Source organism: Panthera onca, chromosome A1 (genome assembly GCF_046562875.1).
Source record: "Panthera onca isolate mPanOnc1 chromosome A1, mPanOnc1 haplotype 2, whole genome shotgun sequence".
NCBI classification, from domain to species: Eukaryota; Metazoa; Chordata; class Mammalia; order Carnivora; family Felidae; genus Panthera; species Panthera onca.
In genome coordinates, this window is record NC_138339.1 from 144,587,889 (window position 1) to 144,608,758 (window position 20,870).

At 42.3% G+C, this 20,870-nt stretch overlaps 1 protein-coding gene across 2 annotated transcripts; it reads right to left on the reverse strand.

The window, feature by feature from the left end:
• Nucleotides 1-1,876: 1,876 nt before the first annotated feature.
• ARL14EPL (ARF like GTPase 14 effector protein like) lies at nt 1,877-8,555 on the reverse strand. Of its 2 annotated transcripts, XM_060633998.3 has the most exons (3): nt 8,445-8,555; nt 6,375-6,514; nt 1,877-2,615 (listed from the first exon to the last, which is right to left on the reverse strand). In XM_060633998.3, the coding sequence occupies exons 1-3, from the start codon at nt 8,535-8,537 to the stop codon at nt 2,393-2,395; spliced, it is 456 nt and encodes a 151-aa protein (XP_060489981.1). In that variant the 5' UTR covers nt 8,538-8,555; the 3' UTR covers nt 1,877-2,392. The 2 variants fall into 2 exon arrangements, 1 of the variants encoding a protein (XP_060489981.1); XR_009610580.3 differs by lacking the exons at nt 6,375-6,514; nt 8,445-8,555 and adding an exon at nt 3,405-3,833 and having other exon boundaries at nt 2,522-2,615.
• Between the last annotated feature and the right edge of the window lie 12,315 nt (nt 8,556-20,870).

Here is a 20,870-nt window from a genome sequence, read left to right on the forward strand (position 1 = left end):
GGTAGGGCTCAGAATGAGTATTATTAAAAGCATTTGAAGGAATTTCATGATCAGGCAAACCAGGGAAATGCTTGGTTTCATGGAAAGAAGACTGACCTACTACTGGGGTTCAAAAATACCAAGAGTGGCCAGGTCTTCTGTGTGTCCTTAACTGAGTCATTTGATCTCATTGGGGCTAAATTTCCTCGCTCGTAAAAATAAAACAACAGCAAGACAGGTTTTAGTCCAAAATCCCCTTGAAGACAGGAACCCACTGGCCTATGCTCACAGCTGGATCTCTGCCTAGCCCAGTTCCCCAGCACAGGACAACCTCTTGGTTATTTGTTGAACAATTCACTAGCTGGACAACATAGAAGATTCCTTTTCAAATTTAAAACCATATGATTCTAAAATCAATAATAAAATAATCCATTTGGTCAGCCATTTGCAAAACAATATTCTCAAAACAAAACAAAATATAAACAGACAAAACAGCTCCCCCCACTCCTTTGACTGGCAGGTGGCTGGTGAGCATTTCAAAGGATCAGACCTGGGTCACTGGGTTTCACGCCTTCTTCACAGGATGGTGACGGTTCAAGGTGATGAAGTGGATGCACTTAGCATCACGTGTGGCTCACAAATGTTAAGTAGAGGCTCAGTAAAAGGGAGTTGAATCTGGAAAACCCAGGAAATTATGTGGAAAACAGAGTAAGTTCTCAGGCCACGTACACAGGAATACCATAGTCATAGCATAACTTTTAGGATTTTTGTTAATTTAGTCCCAAAACATACTGTCAAGTAACAAGTCGAGAATCATTCAGAACCTTCCCTGGCACATGTGCTTGGGACACTGATAAAGAAGGAAAAATAAACCCTGAAAACTCTTGTTTATAACATTTCAAGTTTATTCTAAAATCAAATACTAATTTTTTTTTACATTTATTTATTTTTGAGAGATAGAGACAGAGTGTGAGTGGGAGAGGGGCAGAGAGAGAGGGAGACACAGAATCTGAAGCAGGCTCCAGGCTCCGAGCTGTCAGCACAGAGCCCGATGCGGGGCTCAAACTCACAGACCGCGAGATCATGACCTGAGCTGAAGTTGGACACAACTGACTGAGCCACCCAGGCGCCCCGATACTAAATCTTTTTTTAAAAAATTATACATTACTCTATTTAAAGGCTTTCATATATTATATTGTTCATATAACTTGAATTAATGGTTCTACAGGTGAAATGCACACACCAGCAGCATCACCTTGGAAATGCAAATTCTTGAGCCCTGCCCCAGACCTAAGGCATCCAAAACTCTTGGTGGGGGACAGCAAAATCAATGATGTAAATGTCTTCCAAGTGGTTCTGTTGCACTCTGAAGTATGAGACCCCTGACTTACGGTAAACAGGATTCTGTTACAAAAGCAGACCCAGGGGCGCCTGGGTGGCTCGGTCAGTTAAGCATCTGACTCTTGATTTCAGTTCAGGTCATGATCTCATGGTTCACGGGATGGAGCCCCGCCTTGGGCTCCATGCTGAGCTTGGAACCTGCTTGAGATTCTCTCTCTTCCTCTTTCTCTCTTTTTCCCTCTGCCCCTCCCCCACCCATGCTCTTTCTCCCAAATAAAAAGGAATTAATTAAAAAAATAAAAGCAAATCCAAAGAAGGCTCAGCTCAAAGGTCTGTATAACCTTCTACAATGTATCAGAATTGAAAAAAATCACATCTACTTAGTCAACTAACCTACAACAACACACTTTTACATAACTTGTTTCCTCCTTTTGAAAAGAATCTTGAAATACTGATCCTGAATTGCAAAGAAAAAGTCAACCACTGGCGTGTAGGATACCGTCATCCCAATTTCTCAAGTTTGCAAATAAAATACAAATTTTTCATAAAAATACTGCCAGGTATTACCAAATTTAATTTTAATGTTATCAACATATAAAAAACAAGACAATACAGTGCAAAGTCACAGAGTGTGGGGGTGTATTTTTAATTCAAGAAGTGAGTCGGACTTGGAACTTGTGGTGTGTAAGGTTGCAAGGGTAGCTAGCTCTTACAAACTTATGATTGTATGTTCTCTGTAAGGAGAGCTCTCAGCTACAGAGTTCTGAACATCTTAAAACTACATCTTCTCAGGTACCAGTAAAGACGAAAGACATTTTTGACTTGAGGGCAGAGACGGAGGTGTTCAGGGGGGGCGATGCTGAGACCATGCACTGTCACCCTTTGGTCACGAGTGAAGGCATTGGAGCGACTGCCCATTCTACATTGTTCTACAGTTTCAGAGAACATGAACCTTCAGCATCTTCTCTCAGCATTTCCCCCAAGCCCTAAAATCCACCCATGAGAAAGAAGTTGGCTTCACTGTCAAGAAGAAACAGAAAGAAGAAACAAAGCTGTTCCCAGGGAACAGCTCCTAGTCAGGAACGGGGTATGGCAGTGTGCTGACCACCTCCCCAGATTCGGTGACAATGGCATCATAGACCCACCGACGGTTGCACCGGCACTCGGGCCCACACTTGTTGGAGTTGCACTTGGGACAAGGGTAGAAGCAGCCCAGACAATTCTTCTCCAGGCAATCACACAGATCGGCGTCGTTACAGATCAGCCGGCCACTTTTGTCGTACTTCTTCCTGACCCTGCCGAGAAAGCAGACGACAGTCCCGGTTTCCTCAGCACGGAGAATGAAGGACTATGCAGCTCACTTCATAAATACAGCCCGTCTATTCTGAGCAAATGTCATCCTCAAGATTACCCAGCCACGCTCCAGAATGTGATATGGCAGTGGTGTTTGGGGAAATTCAGCCAACATGCCACGGATTCCCAACACAGCCAGGCTAGTCACTTTGTTTTCCCAGCATGCCGGGGAACAGAATATTCCACCGAAGCAAATGAGAAAGAACAGCTGAATAAAAGCTTCTTCCTACGAATGCCCCCAATTTTTCTTCAAAACTGTAATCATCCTTGATGAAGTTTTCCCTGAAAAATTGCACTTTTTTTCTTTCTATAAAAAAAAAAAAAAAAACACTAGAGGGAGGGGCACCTGGGTGGCTCAGTCGGTTGAGCATCTGACTCTTGGTTTCTGCTCAGGCCATGATCTCACAGTTGGTGAGTTCGAGCCCCGCGTCGGGCTCTGGGTTGACAGCGTAGAGCCTGCGTGGGATTCTCTCTCTGTCTCCCCCTCTCTCTGCCTGCCCCTCTCCCACTTGTGCATGCACATGCACTCTCTGTCAAAATATATAAACTTTTTTTTAAAGCACTACAGTGAATACAGTTATATTTTTAATAACTCGAGATAAATATTAGAACTGTGCATTACTACGCCATCATCATTAAGAAGAAAGACACACACACGCACTAACAGTCCTTTGCTACCTAACAGTCTCCAGGTACCCTTGCTTCCCTTCCTTTCTGATTTTGTTTCTTACCCAGTGGAAGAAGAGAGAGCAGGTGATCAAGGTGGTAGGATCCGTCATGAGCTAAGTGAAGGCAATTAGTTCTGTACCCGAGGCGAGCAGTGGAGCCCACACCCTGCTCTAAGTGCCCACACTTTCTCTGTCAGCCCCTGCAACACGTCCAGGAGGCAAAAGCTTCCACAAGAATTCTGCCATCCTCTCCAAACAGAGCCCTTCTGAAATAAACCCTTCAAAAGTGAGCCACGTGAAAGACTCAGTGTGACAAAAGTGCCTCTATATAGCTTGTATCCCTTATTAACAATTGGAAGTAAAAAATTAACAAGGGCTGGCCCTAAGCTGGTGTGGTGAGACTGTCCACTTTTCTGCTCCCTTTATCCTGAAACAGGCACAGAATCTCCTCTCTTCCGGTTCAGCTGAGTAACGCTGTTTCTTCTTCCTCCCTCTCCTAACAAAGCAGGGGAGGCTGGGGATCACTATGGAAACTTGCTGCCCGATTTTCTCACTTTATCGGGAATACCTTCCAAAGAGGATTTACATCTGGAGTGCTTTGTCTGTGGGATGCACAGACCACCCCCTCCCATGTCCACCAGGAAATTCAGGTGCCAGCAGACCAGGAGATTTAAAATCTAATATGGGGGCGTCTGGGTGGCTCAGTCAGTTAAGAGTCTGACTTTGGCTCAGGTCATGATCTCACGGTCCATGGGTTCAAGTCCCATATTGAGCTCTGTGCTAATAGCTCAGAGCCTGGAGCCTGCTTCAGATTCTGTGTCTCCCTTCTCTCTTTGCCCCTCCCCTACTCATGCTCTCTCTCTCTCTCTCTTTCAAAACTAAACATTAAAAAATAAATTAATAAAAAAAAAATCCAATATGGAAACCGTGGTCATGAAGCCACCAGAGAGCACATACCAGATCTTGTCCTTGTCACCTTGCCTTAACCCAAAAATATTCCTTTGCCTTAACTCTGATACCAACACACAGATTTTATAGTTTCCTGTTGATCTGATGCTTTCTTTTATAAAACTCTCAAATATCAGACATACAAAAGTGTGCAAAACAGGGGTGCCAGGCTGGCTCAGTTAGAAGAGCTCTTGATCTTGGGGTCATGAGTTTGAGCACCATGTTGGGTGGCAAAGATTATTTTAAATGTTTATATATTTATTTTTTGAGAGCACGCAAGCACATGCGCGAGCCAGGGCAGGACAGAGAGAGACAGGGAGAAAGAGAATCTCAAGAAGGCTCCACACTCAGCACAGAGTCTGACGTGGGGCTTGATTCCACGAACCGTGAGATCATGACCTGAGCTAAAATCAAGACTCAGATGCTTAACTGACTGAGCCACCCAGGCGCCCAATGGGATTACTTTTAAATAAATAAATGAACTTAAAAAATAAAGTGTGCAAAACATAAATGCACAGGTAAAGAAGAAGAATAAACCAAATCTCCACTTGCCCACTGCCCAGCTTGATAAAAGAGTATTATGGCACTGAGGTCTTCTCCATGGCCCGCCCACAGCATCCCTCAACCCGGCCCTCCAAGAGGAACCACAGCTTTAAGTAATAACAATCCCTTGGGGTCTTGAGTTGGCTCAGTCGGTACAGTATGCAATTCTTGATCTTGGGGTCGTGACTTCAAGCCCCACATTGGGCATCTGGGGCGCCTGGGTGGCTCAGTCGCTTTGGTGTCCGACTTCGGCTCTGGTCCTGATCTCGTGGCTCGTGAGTTTGACCCCCATGTTGGGCTCCATACTGACAGCTCAGAGTCTGGAACCTGCTTCAGATTCCCTCTCTCTCTCTCTCTCTCTCTCTCTGCCCCTTCCCTGATCACTCTCTGTCTCTCTCTCTCAAAAATAAATAAACATTAAAAAAAATTAAGGGGCCCTGGGTGGCTCAGTTGGTTAAGTGTCCGACTTCAGCTCAGGTCATGATTTCACGGTTTGTGGGTTCGAGCCCAGCACTCAGAGCCTAGAGCCTCCTTAGGATTCCGTGTTTCCTTCTCTCTCTGCCCCTCCCGCACTCGTGCTCTATCTCTCAAACATAAATAAATGTTAAAAAAGATTTAACATAAAAAAACAAAATTCATCAACATTGATATTGTCAGACTAAATGCTGCCTCTCTCTGGAACCTCTCTGCTGTACTGATGAGGTTCTGTATCCTGAATGTTCATTAGCCTTTTCTTCATTGTTTGGTTCATTTCTCTCTTTAGATGTTTATCTTTTTCTTATTGACTTATATAAACTCTGGATACTGACCTTCCAAATTATAAATAACTTCTATCCTGTGGTTTGTCTTTCACTATTTTTAAGGCGTATTTTAATGGGCATAAATTTTTAAGTTTTAAAAAAAATTTTAATGTTTATTTTTGAGAGAGAGGGAGAGGGAGACACAGAATCCGAAGCAGGCTCCAGGCTCCGATCCGTCAGCACAAGGCCTGACACAGGGCTTGAACCCCCCAACCGTGAGACCATGACCTGAGCCAAAGCTGGACCCTACATCTTTCTTACTTTTAATCATCTTTCTTACTAAAGCTATTACTCTAATCCAAGGGTTTCTGGTACCTTTAAAAAACTGATTACTAGTCTGGGATTATTGTCTATTTCTTGAAGTTGCTAACTTCCAAATACGTGGGGCAATACTGCACTTGAGAAAAGATATTTTTTTTAATTTTTTTTAATGTTTATTTATTTTTGAGACAGAGAGAGAGACAGAGCATGAATGGGGGAGGGGCAGAGAGAGAGGGAGACACAGAACCAGAAGCAGGCTCCAGGCTCTGAGCCATCAGCCCAGAGCCTGACGCGGGGCTCGAACTCACGAACCGTGAGATCGTGACCTGAGCTGAAGTCGGATGCTCAACCGACTGAGCCATTCAGGCGCCCCAAGAAAAGATATTTTTAAAACATAAAGAAGAGGCAATCTTTGCTTTGTCCGGGAGAATTCAGGCATGTTACAATCCTGCAAATCAAATACAATAAATCATGATCTTACTTGTATTTTACAGAAAAATATTCATTCATCTTTGACATCCGAGCTTTCTTTTTCTGCTGCCTTGTTTCAGGATTAAAGTCCGCTACCTGTGGTCCAGGGTTTTGAAATGCCAAGCATTTTAACTGCCGCTCTATCTGTTGCTACGAAACAAATAAAATGTATTAGTAGTAAGAATTTGAGAGTTGTTTTATGTTGTATCAAAATAAACTTCCGCCATAATATCATGAAAGCACAGATGTTTTACCTAGAGAAAGAAACAGTTTTATTTGATTCAGTCTCTAAAGATGATATAAATGTCCTCACGTGTAAATTTCCTCACGTTAGGTCATTCTTTCTGAATGAAGAAATCCACAGTAAAAAACTCATATAATTAAAAAAGGAAAACCATAGAAAACAACCCAGCAGGAACAGAATTCCTTTTACACCTGGAAAATACCAGTTGGCTTCTCAAATCTGATGGGGATGAAAGTCAGAATTAGCATTTTACGGAGGGAGGGAAAAAGGGAAGAGAGCCCTTCTGCAACTCTTGGCTGCAGAAACTCAAGGTGAAGGGTCTCAAACCACAATGGGACCCCAAAGTGCACACAGCCCCATCCTCCCCCCCCCCCCCCCCCCCGCACCGTGTTCTGGAATATGTTTCACAACAATCATGTTGTTGGATCACTTCAAGGCAGTGTGCACCCACCTGAAGGATCCACTCTCAGTAAGAGCCAGATTTGAGGAAGAAAATCTTCCTCGCATGGCTTTCTAGAGTGTTAGTGGAGATTTTCAAAAGACTCCATCTGGGGACATTTACAGATGGAAAAGAAATGGAGCCCAATTGAGAAAGACAAGGAACAAAGATGCTTCTTCAATAAATCCTGACACCTTATTTCAAAAATGTGGCACATAGGTCACTAGGGAAGGGAATGCTATTCTGAAGGATTTCAGAAGAATATAATCTCATTGGCCCCAAAACACACAGGCTGTCATACAGAGATGAAATACCACACCTGGAAACAAAAGGGAAACTTTCAAAGTGTGAATTTCAACGTAACAAGTCAGTAACAACTTCAGCCTTGTCTGCAGTTGATTTAGCTTATAATAATAGTCCAGTTTGTCTAAAATAATATAAATATGTTCCTTTAAATTTTCTGGGTTATTTTTTTAGTTTATTTATTTACTACTTTGAGAGAAAGGAGAGAGCACAAGCAGGGGAAGAGCAGAGAAAGAGGGAGAGGGAGAGGGAGAGGGAAAGGGAGAGGTAGAGAGAGAGAGAGAGAGAGAGAGAGAGAGAGAGAGAATCCCAAGCAGACACAACACGGTCAGTGCACAGCCTGCCATAGGGCTTGAATACACAAACCACGAGATCATGACCTGAGCCAAAGTTGGATGCTTAACCCACTGAGCCACCCAGGTGCCCCATGTTTCTTTAAATTTTCATTTTGGTGTGTGTGTATGGGTTTGTTTTACAAACTAGACTGTATGAAACAATTCTGTATTTAGGTATGGCTGTGAAATAAAGACAACTTCATATCGTCTACTGTCATTGTCAGTTCCATGACAAAAGTGTAAGAACACAGACACGAGACGCAAGTTCAAACCTTGGCCACTTGTCAGGGGTGTGCACTGAACAAGCTCCCACTTCTCTAAGCCTCACTGATTCCCTTTGCAAAACGGGGTCACGATAGTACCCTGTGATACAAGTTTGATGAATTAATATGTACCAAGTTTTAGAATCATGACCAGCAGGTAATAGGGGGCAAAAAAAAACCTTAGGGCTTGTTAAATAAAAACACTGGACTATAGTCTCTGCAAATATTTTTCTCCAAGGGGCAGGATTTTATTGCACAGAACATTGGGTTGTAAATCAAGGGAGGTGAGTGGCAGAGAGGAGGTACGTGAAGTGAGACCAGCCCCTCAGAGAGCAGAAAGAAATGGGGGAAAAGCCCCACCCGTATGGAGGAGCAGAGAACCTTCCTGTGAAATCCTGACGGGACCCACCTTCCACCCAAGACCAGGCTCACCTCCGAGATCCCTGAGCTGAGACCTCTCCAAATACCATGAAACCCTAATATCCACTTGCCATACCAGCTGCTTTTGTCCGATCTGACAGTCTTTCTCAGGAGAGCTTTGACCTGTGTGTCCCTCTTGCGTGACACTCTTCTCTGATTGTTCATTCATTTCCAATCACTAAACGAAGGAACTGGGACCGAAAGAGAACACATTAGTATGATATATCTCCGGTAACCTAATCCTGGGACTTTCTGGCTCTCTCACTACATCCTTCTTTCTTTCAAAGCCAGGTTTCCTGCAAAAGCCATCCACTCTCCTGGCTTCTTTTTTTACCCCTCACTCCAAAATCCCATATCTGCCTCCCCCCCAGACCACCTGACCAATGCTTTTATCTGCCGGGAGTTCCATGAACAAATCACACCTAACTTCTAACCATTCTTAGCATCATAGACTTTGCTGGAGCAGACCACCCTGGGACCATCCACTTCTCTCTCTCACTCTCTTTTTAAATGTTTATTTTATTTTTGAGAGTGAGCAAGAGAGCGTGAGCAGAGGAGGGGCAGAGAGAGAGAAGGAGAGAGGGAGAGAGAATCTTAAGCAGGCTCCTTGCTGTCAGCACAGAGCCTGATGCGGGGCTCAAACTCAGGAACCGTGAGATCATGACCTGAGCCAAAACCAAGAGTCGGACGCAAACCCAGTGAGCCACCCAGGCACCCCACTTCTCTTTAAGAGTCTGCATTCTTAGACCCCCATTGTTCCCCCATTACACATAATCCCTTGACAAAAAGTAAGACACGTGAATGTCATATGTCCCCAGTAACATTGTGAAAATCCCATCCACTCTTGTGGGTTCAGTGTCACCTCTTTGTGCAGATAGTTCCTCAGGGTGCTCTAAAAGCCCTGGCTTCCTCACTCAAGTTTTCTGACACATTTCTAGTACAACATGGGCAAAAGGGAAGGCATCCGGTGTCCATAAAACCCAGCTGCTAACATGCCTACAATTTGCTCTGAAATACTTGGTTGTATACACAGGGTGCCGTTTATGGATGCGTGACTCAGGTGAGGTCAACATGGGATGCTAATCGCAAATTGCATATCCCAGGCTGCTCTGCAGTGTTCTCTCTCAGAAAGGACCAAGCTCCAGAGGCGGCTCCCACAGCCCTGCGGGTTGTCTTACCTCTCATCCATTGCTGGGACTGTCTACAAGGGTGCTGTTTCTACCGAAGAAGCCTGACTTATGCTTTACCAAGGTCCCTGGGGGCGTTTGGCACCACAGGCTTGCTGCTTGCCAGCTGGATCTATCCGCGTATCTGCATTCTCCCAGGTCTAAGTCATAGACCGTCCACTCTTCTGTACCCCGCACTCTCCAGTTCCCCATAGTAGGTCAGGAAGTTGAGTTTTCTTTCCCTAACAATTGATTTTCCTTTTCATTCTCTATCAGGTGGAATCCACCCTACAGATAGCGGCCTTAGTATTAATGGTACTTACCTTTGATCAGGACAGCTTTAACGTTTGCGTCAGCTTGACGAAACCCCAGCCCAGGCTTCTTCCTGACTCTTGAAACTGACCTCCTTTTTCCCAGAGTTTTTACTTCAGAAAACTCATCGTTATAAATTCTTTCTCTGTCCCATTGACATGTAAATCTTCTCGGAGCCTCCAGCCAGTTTTACAACCCAGGAATGTCTTGCTCAAAGATTAGGAGACATCCCTTTGAAATGTAATCAGCCAGGAAGATGGCACCTGTGTTTGCGTTTGCCAGTCTCTGTGGGAAGGTAGAGCCTAACTTGCTAATTGGTGGGTGCCAATTAGCAAACACAGGTGGCTTAATCATGGAGAAAACCATTTGCAAACTCAATGTGCTCGACACATCTCCTGGATCAGCCTCTGTCAAGCCCTCCAGTTGTTTCCTTCTGCCTTTTGGGTCACGCTGAGTTCACACTGAGTTCTGGCTTCTCTCCCCTGTCATCACAGTCTTGAACCAAGTCTTGCCTGTTTACCTGTGTCCCGTGCAATTTTTCCTTTGACAGTCTCACATGCAGTGTCACTTGTGATCAGCCAAACACTCATGCGGAGTATTTTCCAATTCATCTGAAGATAAAATCACACGGAGCTATTTTAAAAATTGTAAATTTCCTGAAGAAGGAGGACTTAGAACTACTTCCATTCTGACCTCCATCTCTACTTCCTAATTAAGATCTTTCCAGCTTATATTTTTTCGCAAAGTTTGGTTTATTTAAAAAAATTGTTTTAATGTGTATTTATTTTTGAGAGAGAGAGAGAGTGCACAAACAAGGGAGAGACAGAGGAGACAGGGAGTCACAGCATCTGAAGCAGGCTCCAGGCTCCGAGCTGTTAGTACAGAGCCCGACACGAGGCTTGAACTCACAAACTGTGAGATCATGACCTGAGCCGAAGTTGGACCCTTAGCCAACGAAGCCACCAGGCACCTCTGAAATTTTTGTTTAAACTCCAGTTCGTTAGCATATAGTGTAGTATTGGTTTCAGGAGTAGAATTTAGTGATTCATCACTTACATATAACACCCAGTGCTCATCCCAACAAGTATTGTCCTTAGTGGCCGTCACCCATTTAGCCCATCCCCCCCCCCATTCCTCCATCAACCCTCAGTTTGTTCTGTATAGTTAAGACTCTCTTACGGTTTGCTTCTCTCTCTCTCTCTCTCTCTCTCTTCCTTTTTCCCTCCCTTATTTTCATCTGTTTTATTTCTAAAATTCCACATGTGAGTGAAATCTCCAGCTTACCTCTTAACTCTGGCAAAAGACCCTGAGAGCAAAGCAGCCCCTACGGGAACCCAACTACCGGCTCAAGCAATTAGGACTGGCCTGAGCCAGCAAGACCCCAAGTGACTGATCCCAAGACAAAGATACACCTGACCTGCACTGCCCACCTGTGGAGACCCACCCACCTCTGTCCCACATTTCCCTTATATAAACCTACAAGTATTTCTAGCACTTTGGAGACAATCTTTGAGATCTTTCCGGTGTTGGCCTTGCTGAAATAAATTCCTTTCCTGTTTCACCATCCCTCCTCTCTCTGCCATTGGATTTTGTGAACCGTGAGCAGCAGAACCTCATCTGTTTGGCTCTTGCACCCCTGGCCCCCAGTTACAGTTTCAAATTCCAGACCTACTGGGCTTGCAATTTGCAAAGCAGAATCCTGGTAATCTGTATCATTAATGAGCCCTGCAGGTGAATCTTCCCCTTAAACTCCCCTTAAACAACAACAACAAGTAGGTGTTAGTTTTCTCCAACCAGTCTTGCCATCTGATCCTAAAACTACTGTCTGTATTTTCCTCCCACCCTCAATTCATCCAAACCATTGTGGTTGTGATAATATTTTCCTAAATCCGATATTTCTTTATCTCATTCCTATTATAAGACTTCGATGAGTTCCCACAATAACACCCCACAAGCCCACCATAGCAGAGAAGGTCGGTCCCAACTACCCCCAACTCACCCATGTCTACACTCGACTCCCCACACACCCCCATTCAGGGCTGAGCCTGCCTGATCTCACCATTCCCAGTAACAAACACACCTCTCACCTCCCACCTAACTCGGCACTTGACCTTTGAACTCTGGTCTCTGCTCCAAGAAGGCTCCAGAAACCTCCTCTGATCTCTCTAGTCCCTGCAGGCTTGGGATCTCTTTGGTGCTTCCTGAAGAAAATCTCTCCTCCCCAAACCCCCCACCCCCACCAAGGGACCCTAAACCCTCTACCCTCTTCATGTAACAAGTTTTCCTCCTCATGGGAATAAATACGAGCTCATGATTATCCTTGCAAGCTAGAATTTTTCCTGAAAAGGCATCCGTGTAACTGCAATGAGAGAAATGAGTATCTTATGTAAATCCTCTGCCTGAGAGCCTTTTATTTAAGTGCTTTGTGAAATACACTTTTCCACAAATAGATTGGGGGTGGGGGTAGGGGGACTTGCTTCTTCATATTACAAATAAAGCAAAAGGAAATTATGATACAATATCCCTGGGGACTGAAGTTTAATTGGATTCTATTATAAGCCCAAAATATCTGTCCCAGGAAAAGTAATAAAAGTGTTCAGAATTCCCCCTTTTTTTCCCCGCTGCTTGGTTTTCCCAAGGCAGGGGCTCTTGACCTTGCATGAGTAAAGAATACATATTTATTCCCACTAACCTCTAACTGAAATTCTGGCATTTCCTTCTATTACAAGGCAACCAACAAATAATAATAATAGTGTTAGCAGTACTTGTGACTTTCTTGCCACTGAAAACACAGATGTTTTCATCACCCGTTAAAATTGCTGTCGACCCGTCCAAATGTTATTTACACTTACCCCTTCTTTAAAATGATGGTAGTTCTTGGCCCACTGCTAGAATGTATTTGATAGGTGAATAATGAAACACATATACTGCTATCACAAATTGTTTTTAACATTTGGATAAGTGTCTTTCAGTGTAATTGCTTTCCTTTGTAACCTCACAGATCTTATTTCATATGATTAAAAACATCATTCTAGGGGCACCTGGCTGGCTCAGAGGAACATGGTACTCTTGATCTTGGGGTTGTGAGTTCGAGCACCACGCTGGATGTTGAGATTACGTAAATAACAACAACAAAACTTTTAAATATAATTTTAAAAAAACATAAAAATTCATCCTAAACAAATGAACATTCTGGGAAATTATCCATAGATCTAACCCCGTTGGCCGAAAGGGGTCCAGGACACAAAAGTCAGATTTAAAACCCTTGCACAGAGGCAGGAAGACCCACTGCCACCACCTCTGCTGATCCTGGAGTTGAAAAACAACAGCTCCAGGCTGTAGAAGAGGCTCATAGGGCTGGAAGCAATGTGGTATGTCCTAGGCTATGGCACTGAATGGAACACAAAGAGAACATCGATTTAACAAACTCTGTGTTCAGTCCTCACATTACATCAAATTGCATATGAAAGACCCAAAATATGATCTAGCCCAAAAAGAAGAGGCTCCCAAGGGAGCAGAGACTCCCAGAGCAGGGGTCCTCCAGGTGTGGCCAAGGATGGGGCTTTGAGCCCGAATGGAAATCAACTGACTCAATTTATTTTTAAATGAGAGAGAGAGGGAGACAGAGAATCCCAAGCAGGCTCTGCACGGTCCACGAGTGCAGAGTCCGATGCAGGGATCGAACTCACAAACTGTGAGATCATGACCCGAGCTAAAATCAAGAGTTGGATGCTGAACCGACCGAGCCACCCAGGCGCGCCCCTAGAACACTGGGTAGTTTAGCGGACATTTTTCTTCATAGCAAGACGGTCTTCCTGGAGAAGGCAGTTCACTGATAGACATGCTGGCATAAGCTCTAATTCACTGTGACCGAGGACCTTGAGAAAACTGGAGTTCTACTGGGTCTTCAGCTCTGGAAGTGGTCTTACACCTTTCTTTACCTAGTGCCTACTGCTCGATACGTACCCCCTGAATATTAGGCTAGTGGATGCCAATTATTAGAGACCTACTAAGCGCCAGGCACTTAGACTACTTCATTCGATTCCACGACTGTGAACTAGATGTTATGTCTATCTTTCAGATGACCAAACTGAGGCCCAGAAAGATCCTTTTGGCCCCACAGGTACAAGTAGGCTACATGAGTCTGAAACCTAGATCTCTTTGGCCCCCAAAACTAAGCTTTTCTCAGGATGTTACACAGCTTTAAGATTTGTTTTATGGGCACCTGGGTGGCTCTGTTGGTCAAGCCTCTGACTCTTGATTTCGGCTCGGGGCATGATCTCGAGAACCTCAAGATCAAGCCTCTTGTTGGGTTCCATGCTGACAGCGTGGAACCTGCTTGGGATGCTCTTTCTCTGCCCCTCCTCTACTCACGCACACTTTCTCTCTCTCTCTCTCAAAATAAATAAATAAACTTAAAAATATGTATTTGTTTTAATGATGACCACCATTTCTACACAGGACATTGCAGAGGGAAGGGATATTGTTGTCCTTTTCAAAAGAAGGTATGGAGAAGGACTGAGGGAGGATGCACTTTAGATAACCTCAAGTTTGCCCTCACATCTCAAAGGGTGTGCTGGGAAAAGACTTCCACCTGAGGCACATGAGCCACATCTGATTTCAGGATGGGATTCAGAAGTCAGCATAAAAGAAGAAAGCCAGTGGGGTGCCAGGCTGGCTTAGATAGTAGAGCCTATAACTCTTGGTCTCAGGGTCGTGGGTTCAAGCCCCATGTTGGGGGCACAGATTACTTAGAAAAAAGAAGAAAGTCATGTGTAGGCAAAGTTACCTTGAAAACGCCTTCAGAAAATGCTACATAGAGAATAGCTTTATACAGCCAGACATTTCACCAGCATCAGGATAAATCATTGTTTCTTCTATTGAACATCAAATGAAGTAGTTGGCTTAGGGTAGGAGCCACCATGGATAAATTGTTTACCTTGAAACCTCAGAATCACATCACCTGGCAAGTTGCTGGCTCTATGGAGGCCTTGGGAACTATGTCACCCTAGAAGCAGCCCAGGTCCAGATCATCTTCCTGGTCACTCTGGGGCACTGGTCATAGAGGGGAATGCAGGAAAATGGCTCACACTTGAATCATTCACACTTATTTTTAGGATGCCCCCAGCACCATAGAGTTGAATTTTTGAGGGCTTATTATATCCTTTTGTGTTTTGTTTTTTAAATAGGCTTCATGCCACTGGGTGTTGTATGGAAACCAATTTGACAGTAAATTTCATATATTTAAAAAAAAATAAAATAAAATAAATAAATAAATAGGCTTCATGCCTAGTGAGGAGGCTAACACAGGGCTTGAACTCACGACCCTAAGATCAAGACCTGAGCTGAGATCAAGAGTCAGGTGGTTACTGACTGAGCCACTCAGGTGCCCCAAGGGCTGATTATATCTTGCATAAGGTGGAATAAGTACATTTTTTTCTTTTTTTCTTTCAATGTTTATTTATTTTTGAGTGTGGGGGAAGGGGCAGAGAGAGGGGAACAGAGGATCTGAAACACACTCTACGCTGACCGCAGAGAATCCCATGTGGGGCTCGAACTCACAAACTGCGACATCATGACCTGAGCTAAAGTCAGATGCTCAACCAACGGAGCCACTCAGGCGCCCCTATTTTTCCTACTTTTCATCCCGAATGACACTAGCAAATTAGCAAAGCAAGAAAAATGTTCAGTTTATACTCTAGCCCAAAAGTTGACCTCTGCTTTTATTCAGGAGCTGATAAAGCTGTGTAATCTGAGAACTATCTGGAAGACACTCCTCAGAAAATATTTAGAAAAGACACACACATAGACATCCATAGAGAACATTCAAATGCATAGTGTGGTAGTGAATGGATCGAAAGGTTTTCATTAAAAGCTGCGACTCACAGTAGAGATTCGAGCTATTTTGATCTCATTCTGTCTCCAGCCTTAGTTTCCCATACCTGCTAAAAATGATAAGTCACTGAGGTAATTGACAGGTGACGCAGATCCCACCAGGGACACCCTGGTAAAGAGAAACACTGTGCTGGTGATCAATTAAGCCATTCCCCTGCTGCTCCCTCCCAGCTGAGTCAGCTGGTTTCAAAGCCACAAAACTGCACAATAACCTCTAACAAAACCTCGACTGCCATTTGTCCAAAAGTATTCATAGTAACTTGGATCCAAGCCTTTGGGGGTGTTTTTTAGATAAACAATGTGGACACTTTAGAAACAACTTTATTTACAAAATATAAGTATGTATCCTAGTTATATATATCTTACATATATATTGCTGTAAATATATATATTTTTATAAATATATAGTATACAACTATATATATACTATAATATATATATTTTATAAAGATATATAAATAATATAAAATATACATCACACACACATACACACACCCTTCTGTGGCTCAATATAAAATAATGTGAAAACAAACATCATGCTTTTAAAGTAATTTGAAGGGACGGTCACCAGAAATTGACAATGTGACCACAGGGGTGTTAATGCCATTGCCAGAATGTGGTAACCGGGCATCACTCTGTAACTAAACCTCCTGAAAAGCATATCTGGGTCACTTAAATTATCTGCAGCCACAAGGGCCTCTCCAGTCACACCTTAGTTATAACCTGGATCTCCTGAATTACACATTTTCATTCTTCCTTGCAATTTCAAAGACTACAAAAAACAGAAAGCTGTGTGTTTAGCCTGCCCCATCAATGGAAAGGAAAGAAGGAAGACAACTCTTTAATGACGCCAGAAGATTAGGCCATTTTCCGCTGTAGGGGGACCTTTGGCATGAACATTATTGCAAGTGAAACGCAATCAAAACCCAGCAGACTCAGGAAAAGCTCTTTACACACACTCCCCCCTCAACTGCCTGCTTGCACCAGGATGAGAGCCAATAACAGAGACTCCCCTTTACCTAAGAAATGTATCTACATAAGAGGGCACTCTGTTTTTCAAACATCCCCTTTCACCTTCCTGCTGAGTTTTCCTCCTGTTCCTATCTTCAGACCCCTAGCCCCTTCTTAGTTTGCGTAAGTGTCCTGTTGCCTTACTGTCTTTGAAATGTCCATGTCCGTGTAGATTCCCCGTATGTACACTATTCAATCTGATTTTCTCCTGTTAATCTGTCTCCTGTCAATTTGATTCTAAGTCCAGTGAGAAAAATCTTGAAGGGCAGAGGAAATTCTTCCTCCCTACCACAGCATTGTCCTGACAGATATACTTCCAACTACTCATCCCACCTTTTAGGGATGGAGGTTCTTTGCTCCAGACCCCCGTAAGTTTCTTTTCTATGCATTTCTTTGCTGCCGTTTTTATTTCAGTCCACACTGTAACAACAGGACCCCAATTTTCTTCCACTCTTAATGACAACACATTAGTATCGCAATATTTATTCAGAGTCAATATCTGGTGGCCTGCTTTAGCCTTGTCTCTCTCTACCAGCCTCAGAGGGAATCAAGTTTATGTGCATCCTCAGAAAAGGAGCATCCTTGAAATGACTGACCTCCCACTCTCCCTCGCTCTCTCCTTCCTAAGGAGAGTCGACGCATCAAGCCCAGCGATGGGGGGTAAAGAGAAAGAGCACATACCTTTCAGTTGGATGAAAAAGAAGGAAGGAATAGTGGAAACAAGAGAAAATGTTCTTCCTTGTTTCCTTTGTTTTGCTGAGAAACCGTAGAGCCCTCCAGGGAAAAAGACACAAGGCCTCTAAGGTCCTCCTACAGTTGAACGCTTTTTTAATAATGGTGGAGAGGAGCAGAGGTGGCAAATGGGAAGTGGGGTGGGTGTCAGGGGTGGAGAGTGATCCTTGACTTTCTCTTCCACCGAGACCCTGTTCTAAAATCATACGACATCAGGGAATGAAGGTAAATCTGCTCACCATCTCCCATCGCCCCGAAGCAGTGAGTCTCAAGCTTAAGTTTTGACTTTACTATTGAGTCTCCTATGTTGACTGCAAATGTTCAACAAATGTTAACCCCAGTTGCTCCCAGGCTGTATTTATATTTCAGTGTAAACAGCATACACACCCCCACATAGTATCTCTAAAGTAGAGATACTTTATATACACACACACACATATATAGTATCTATAAAGTATAGTTTATATTGTATTATTACATAATTTATAACTATATTATTATATAATTTAATTATTTTATCATACAATTTATAATTATATTATGTAATGTATAACTACATTAATATTATAGTATTATATTACCACTGTAAAATTATATATTATTTATATATTCTTATTTTTATTATTTGCATTATTTACATTATGTGATATATTATGATTCATATATTCATGTATTATAATATCTTATAATATGATAATCATATTTTATATATTATTCATATTATGTATAATTTGTATATATTATATATTATCTATACATTGTTATTTATATAGTATATATTACAGTATACATAGTACAGTATATATATATATATATATATATATATATATAAAGTATATATATAGTGTTCTTAAGAAGAACAGGAGAGGAAACAAAATCTTCACTTAGAAAAGGTTATAACCCATCTGGCAATGCTACAAAACCTTAAGGTTGTGCCAGGATTAAGTATATTTGATTTAAACTTTACATCCTTTAAGCAAACTGCTGTATCTTTCAGATTACACAGTAAACCTTGCATATCAAAATTTAAACATATATACATTTAAGCTAAAAACCATTTAGGGAAAAAATTGTGTGGTCCCAAGAGAAAGCCAGGTCATGTTTACAAGTCGTGCCTAAGGTATATATTAATCTCTAAATTACAGCCCTCTAACGATTGTCCTCTGCCACCAGGACTCTGATATTGTGCTGTGAGTCATTAAAACCGCTTCACTGGCAGGTTCATACCCGCCCCGTTCATTTGTGAATTAGAGGGTAAAAAACCACCATTTTATTCCTAATTACTTTTGCTACAAAGAACAAGGGAAAAGAAACAAAATCTTCAGTTATAAGAGCTTGCAATCCATCTGGCAATGATACAATACTTTACGGTGGTGCCAGAATTAAGTATATTTGATCTAAACTTTATATCCGCTAAGCAACTGCTATATTTTTGAGATCACACAGGAAATTTTGCATATAAAAATGTTGCCATCTTGCCATTTAAGGATTGCCAATCCCATCTCGCTGATGAAAGATCCAAAAACCTCAAAGCAGCTAAAAATCCCACCAGGCTTTCCCACAATCACATCTTACAAATATACATTCTTTGGCCAGCATTTGGCTCTGTTCTTACACATTCCACAGGAAAAGGTACTCGTCCCTGATTTTACCACACAAGATGAACACAGAAGGTATGATCACATCAAGGGCCAAACGCAAGGACAGGAATCCTCTTAAAACCAGATGGAGGAAAGCCATCTAAAGAATGAGGATTTTCACCAACCAAAAGTTCCAACTGAAAACTTAAAAAAAAAAAAAAAAATTAAAGTGCTAAGAAAGAACAGTGTGCCAGGGGATTGAAGATTATTACTTCCTCTTATTGCTTCAATTGAAAAAAGAAAATAAATCATACAAAATAATTATCCTGTACTATTTCCAATTTTCTCAAGCAAAATCTATTAGCTGTTCAAACTCATGGTTTAACTGGCAAATCTTCAGAAGAGTTTTACATCATGTTTTCACAAAGATTAAAATTTAATCTTAAAAGATGGAATAAAAATTAATAATACCTCACTAAATTTGCTATTCCATTTTTTGGAATGGAATATTTGGAATGGAATGGAAAATGCAAATGTATTGCATTTTCTACATAGCTTTTGCTAAGAAACTATGATTTCTTTCATCTTCAGATGTCTTCAGGTTTTCTGGACAATATTTAAAATTGGTTGCTTTTTCAAATGAAGGATTCACGTACTAAAACACTCTTCGGTTCACTTACTAATTCCTGGAGAGTAAAAATCTTTGTGTTGGAGAGCTGTATTAACTTATTTTATCAGTTTGTAGCTAGTTGAATATTAATGTGTAATATACACTGGACGATACAGGGAACATGGCTCTATAAGCTTATTTATCGTGATAACACTTATTATTGCAAAATATTGGAATGCCCATATATGGGCAAATGGTTGAATAAAGTATGGTATATCCATGTGTACCATAAACATGAGAAGAGAGTAGGAAAGATCCCTATGATGCGATACAGAGTGATCTATAGACTGTATTATTTAATGAAAATAACAGAGTGTGATAGAATATCTACTCTCCGGGTAAGGAAGTATTACTACCCTTCATGTAGGAAAGAAAGGGATCTGTGGGGTGCCTAGGTGACTGGCTCTTGATTTCAGCTCAGGTCATGATCTCACGGTTTCATGAGTTCAAGCCCTGTGTTGGGTTCTGTGCTGACAGCACTGTACCTGCTTGGGATTCTCTCTTCCTTTTTCTCTCTGCCCCCCCCCCCCCGCCCTCCCACTCTCTTTCTCTCTCTCAAAATAAATAAATAAACAATAAAAAAAAAAAAAGGAAGAAAGAGATCTGAGACAATCTGTTACTTGTAGTCAAACAATTTCAATAAATTCAGTATGGTGTAAGGTGTTGCTTATGAAATAATCAAAAAGTCACTGGCTCCGAGAGCGGTAAGCATCTAGGGAGGAAATCTGTGGTAGGTAAGTTTCTAGTTTTATCTTCCTAAATGTGTTAGCGTCCTCGTCAGCTACTGGACAAGCTCGCGCTGGGCTTATTAACAGTCTAATGAAAGAATCCAACTGAGAATAATCTTCATTGTCTGGGCACTATTGCTGTGGGTTCACTGTGGCTAGTGTTTGATTAAGGTGCTTTTACACTATGAAACTGTAATGAGTTGTACTTTTGAAAAGGCAGGCTTCCTAGCGGGGAATCTCCATGGAAGTCCGATGGTGCATGGAGCTGATAACCCGAGCCAGGAGCCGTGGCTCCAGCTCCAGAGGCGTCCAGGGGCATCTGCTTTTCCAACCATTCACTCAGCAGGCATTGATTACATACCTGTTACCTTCCAGGAACTGTGTGAAAGATAACAAGACAAGTAACAC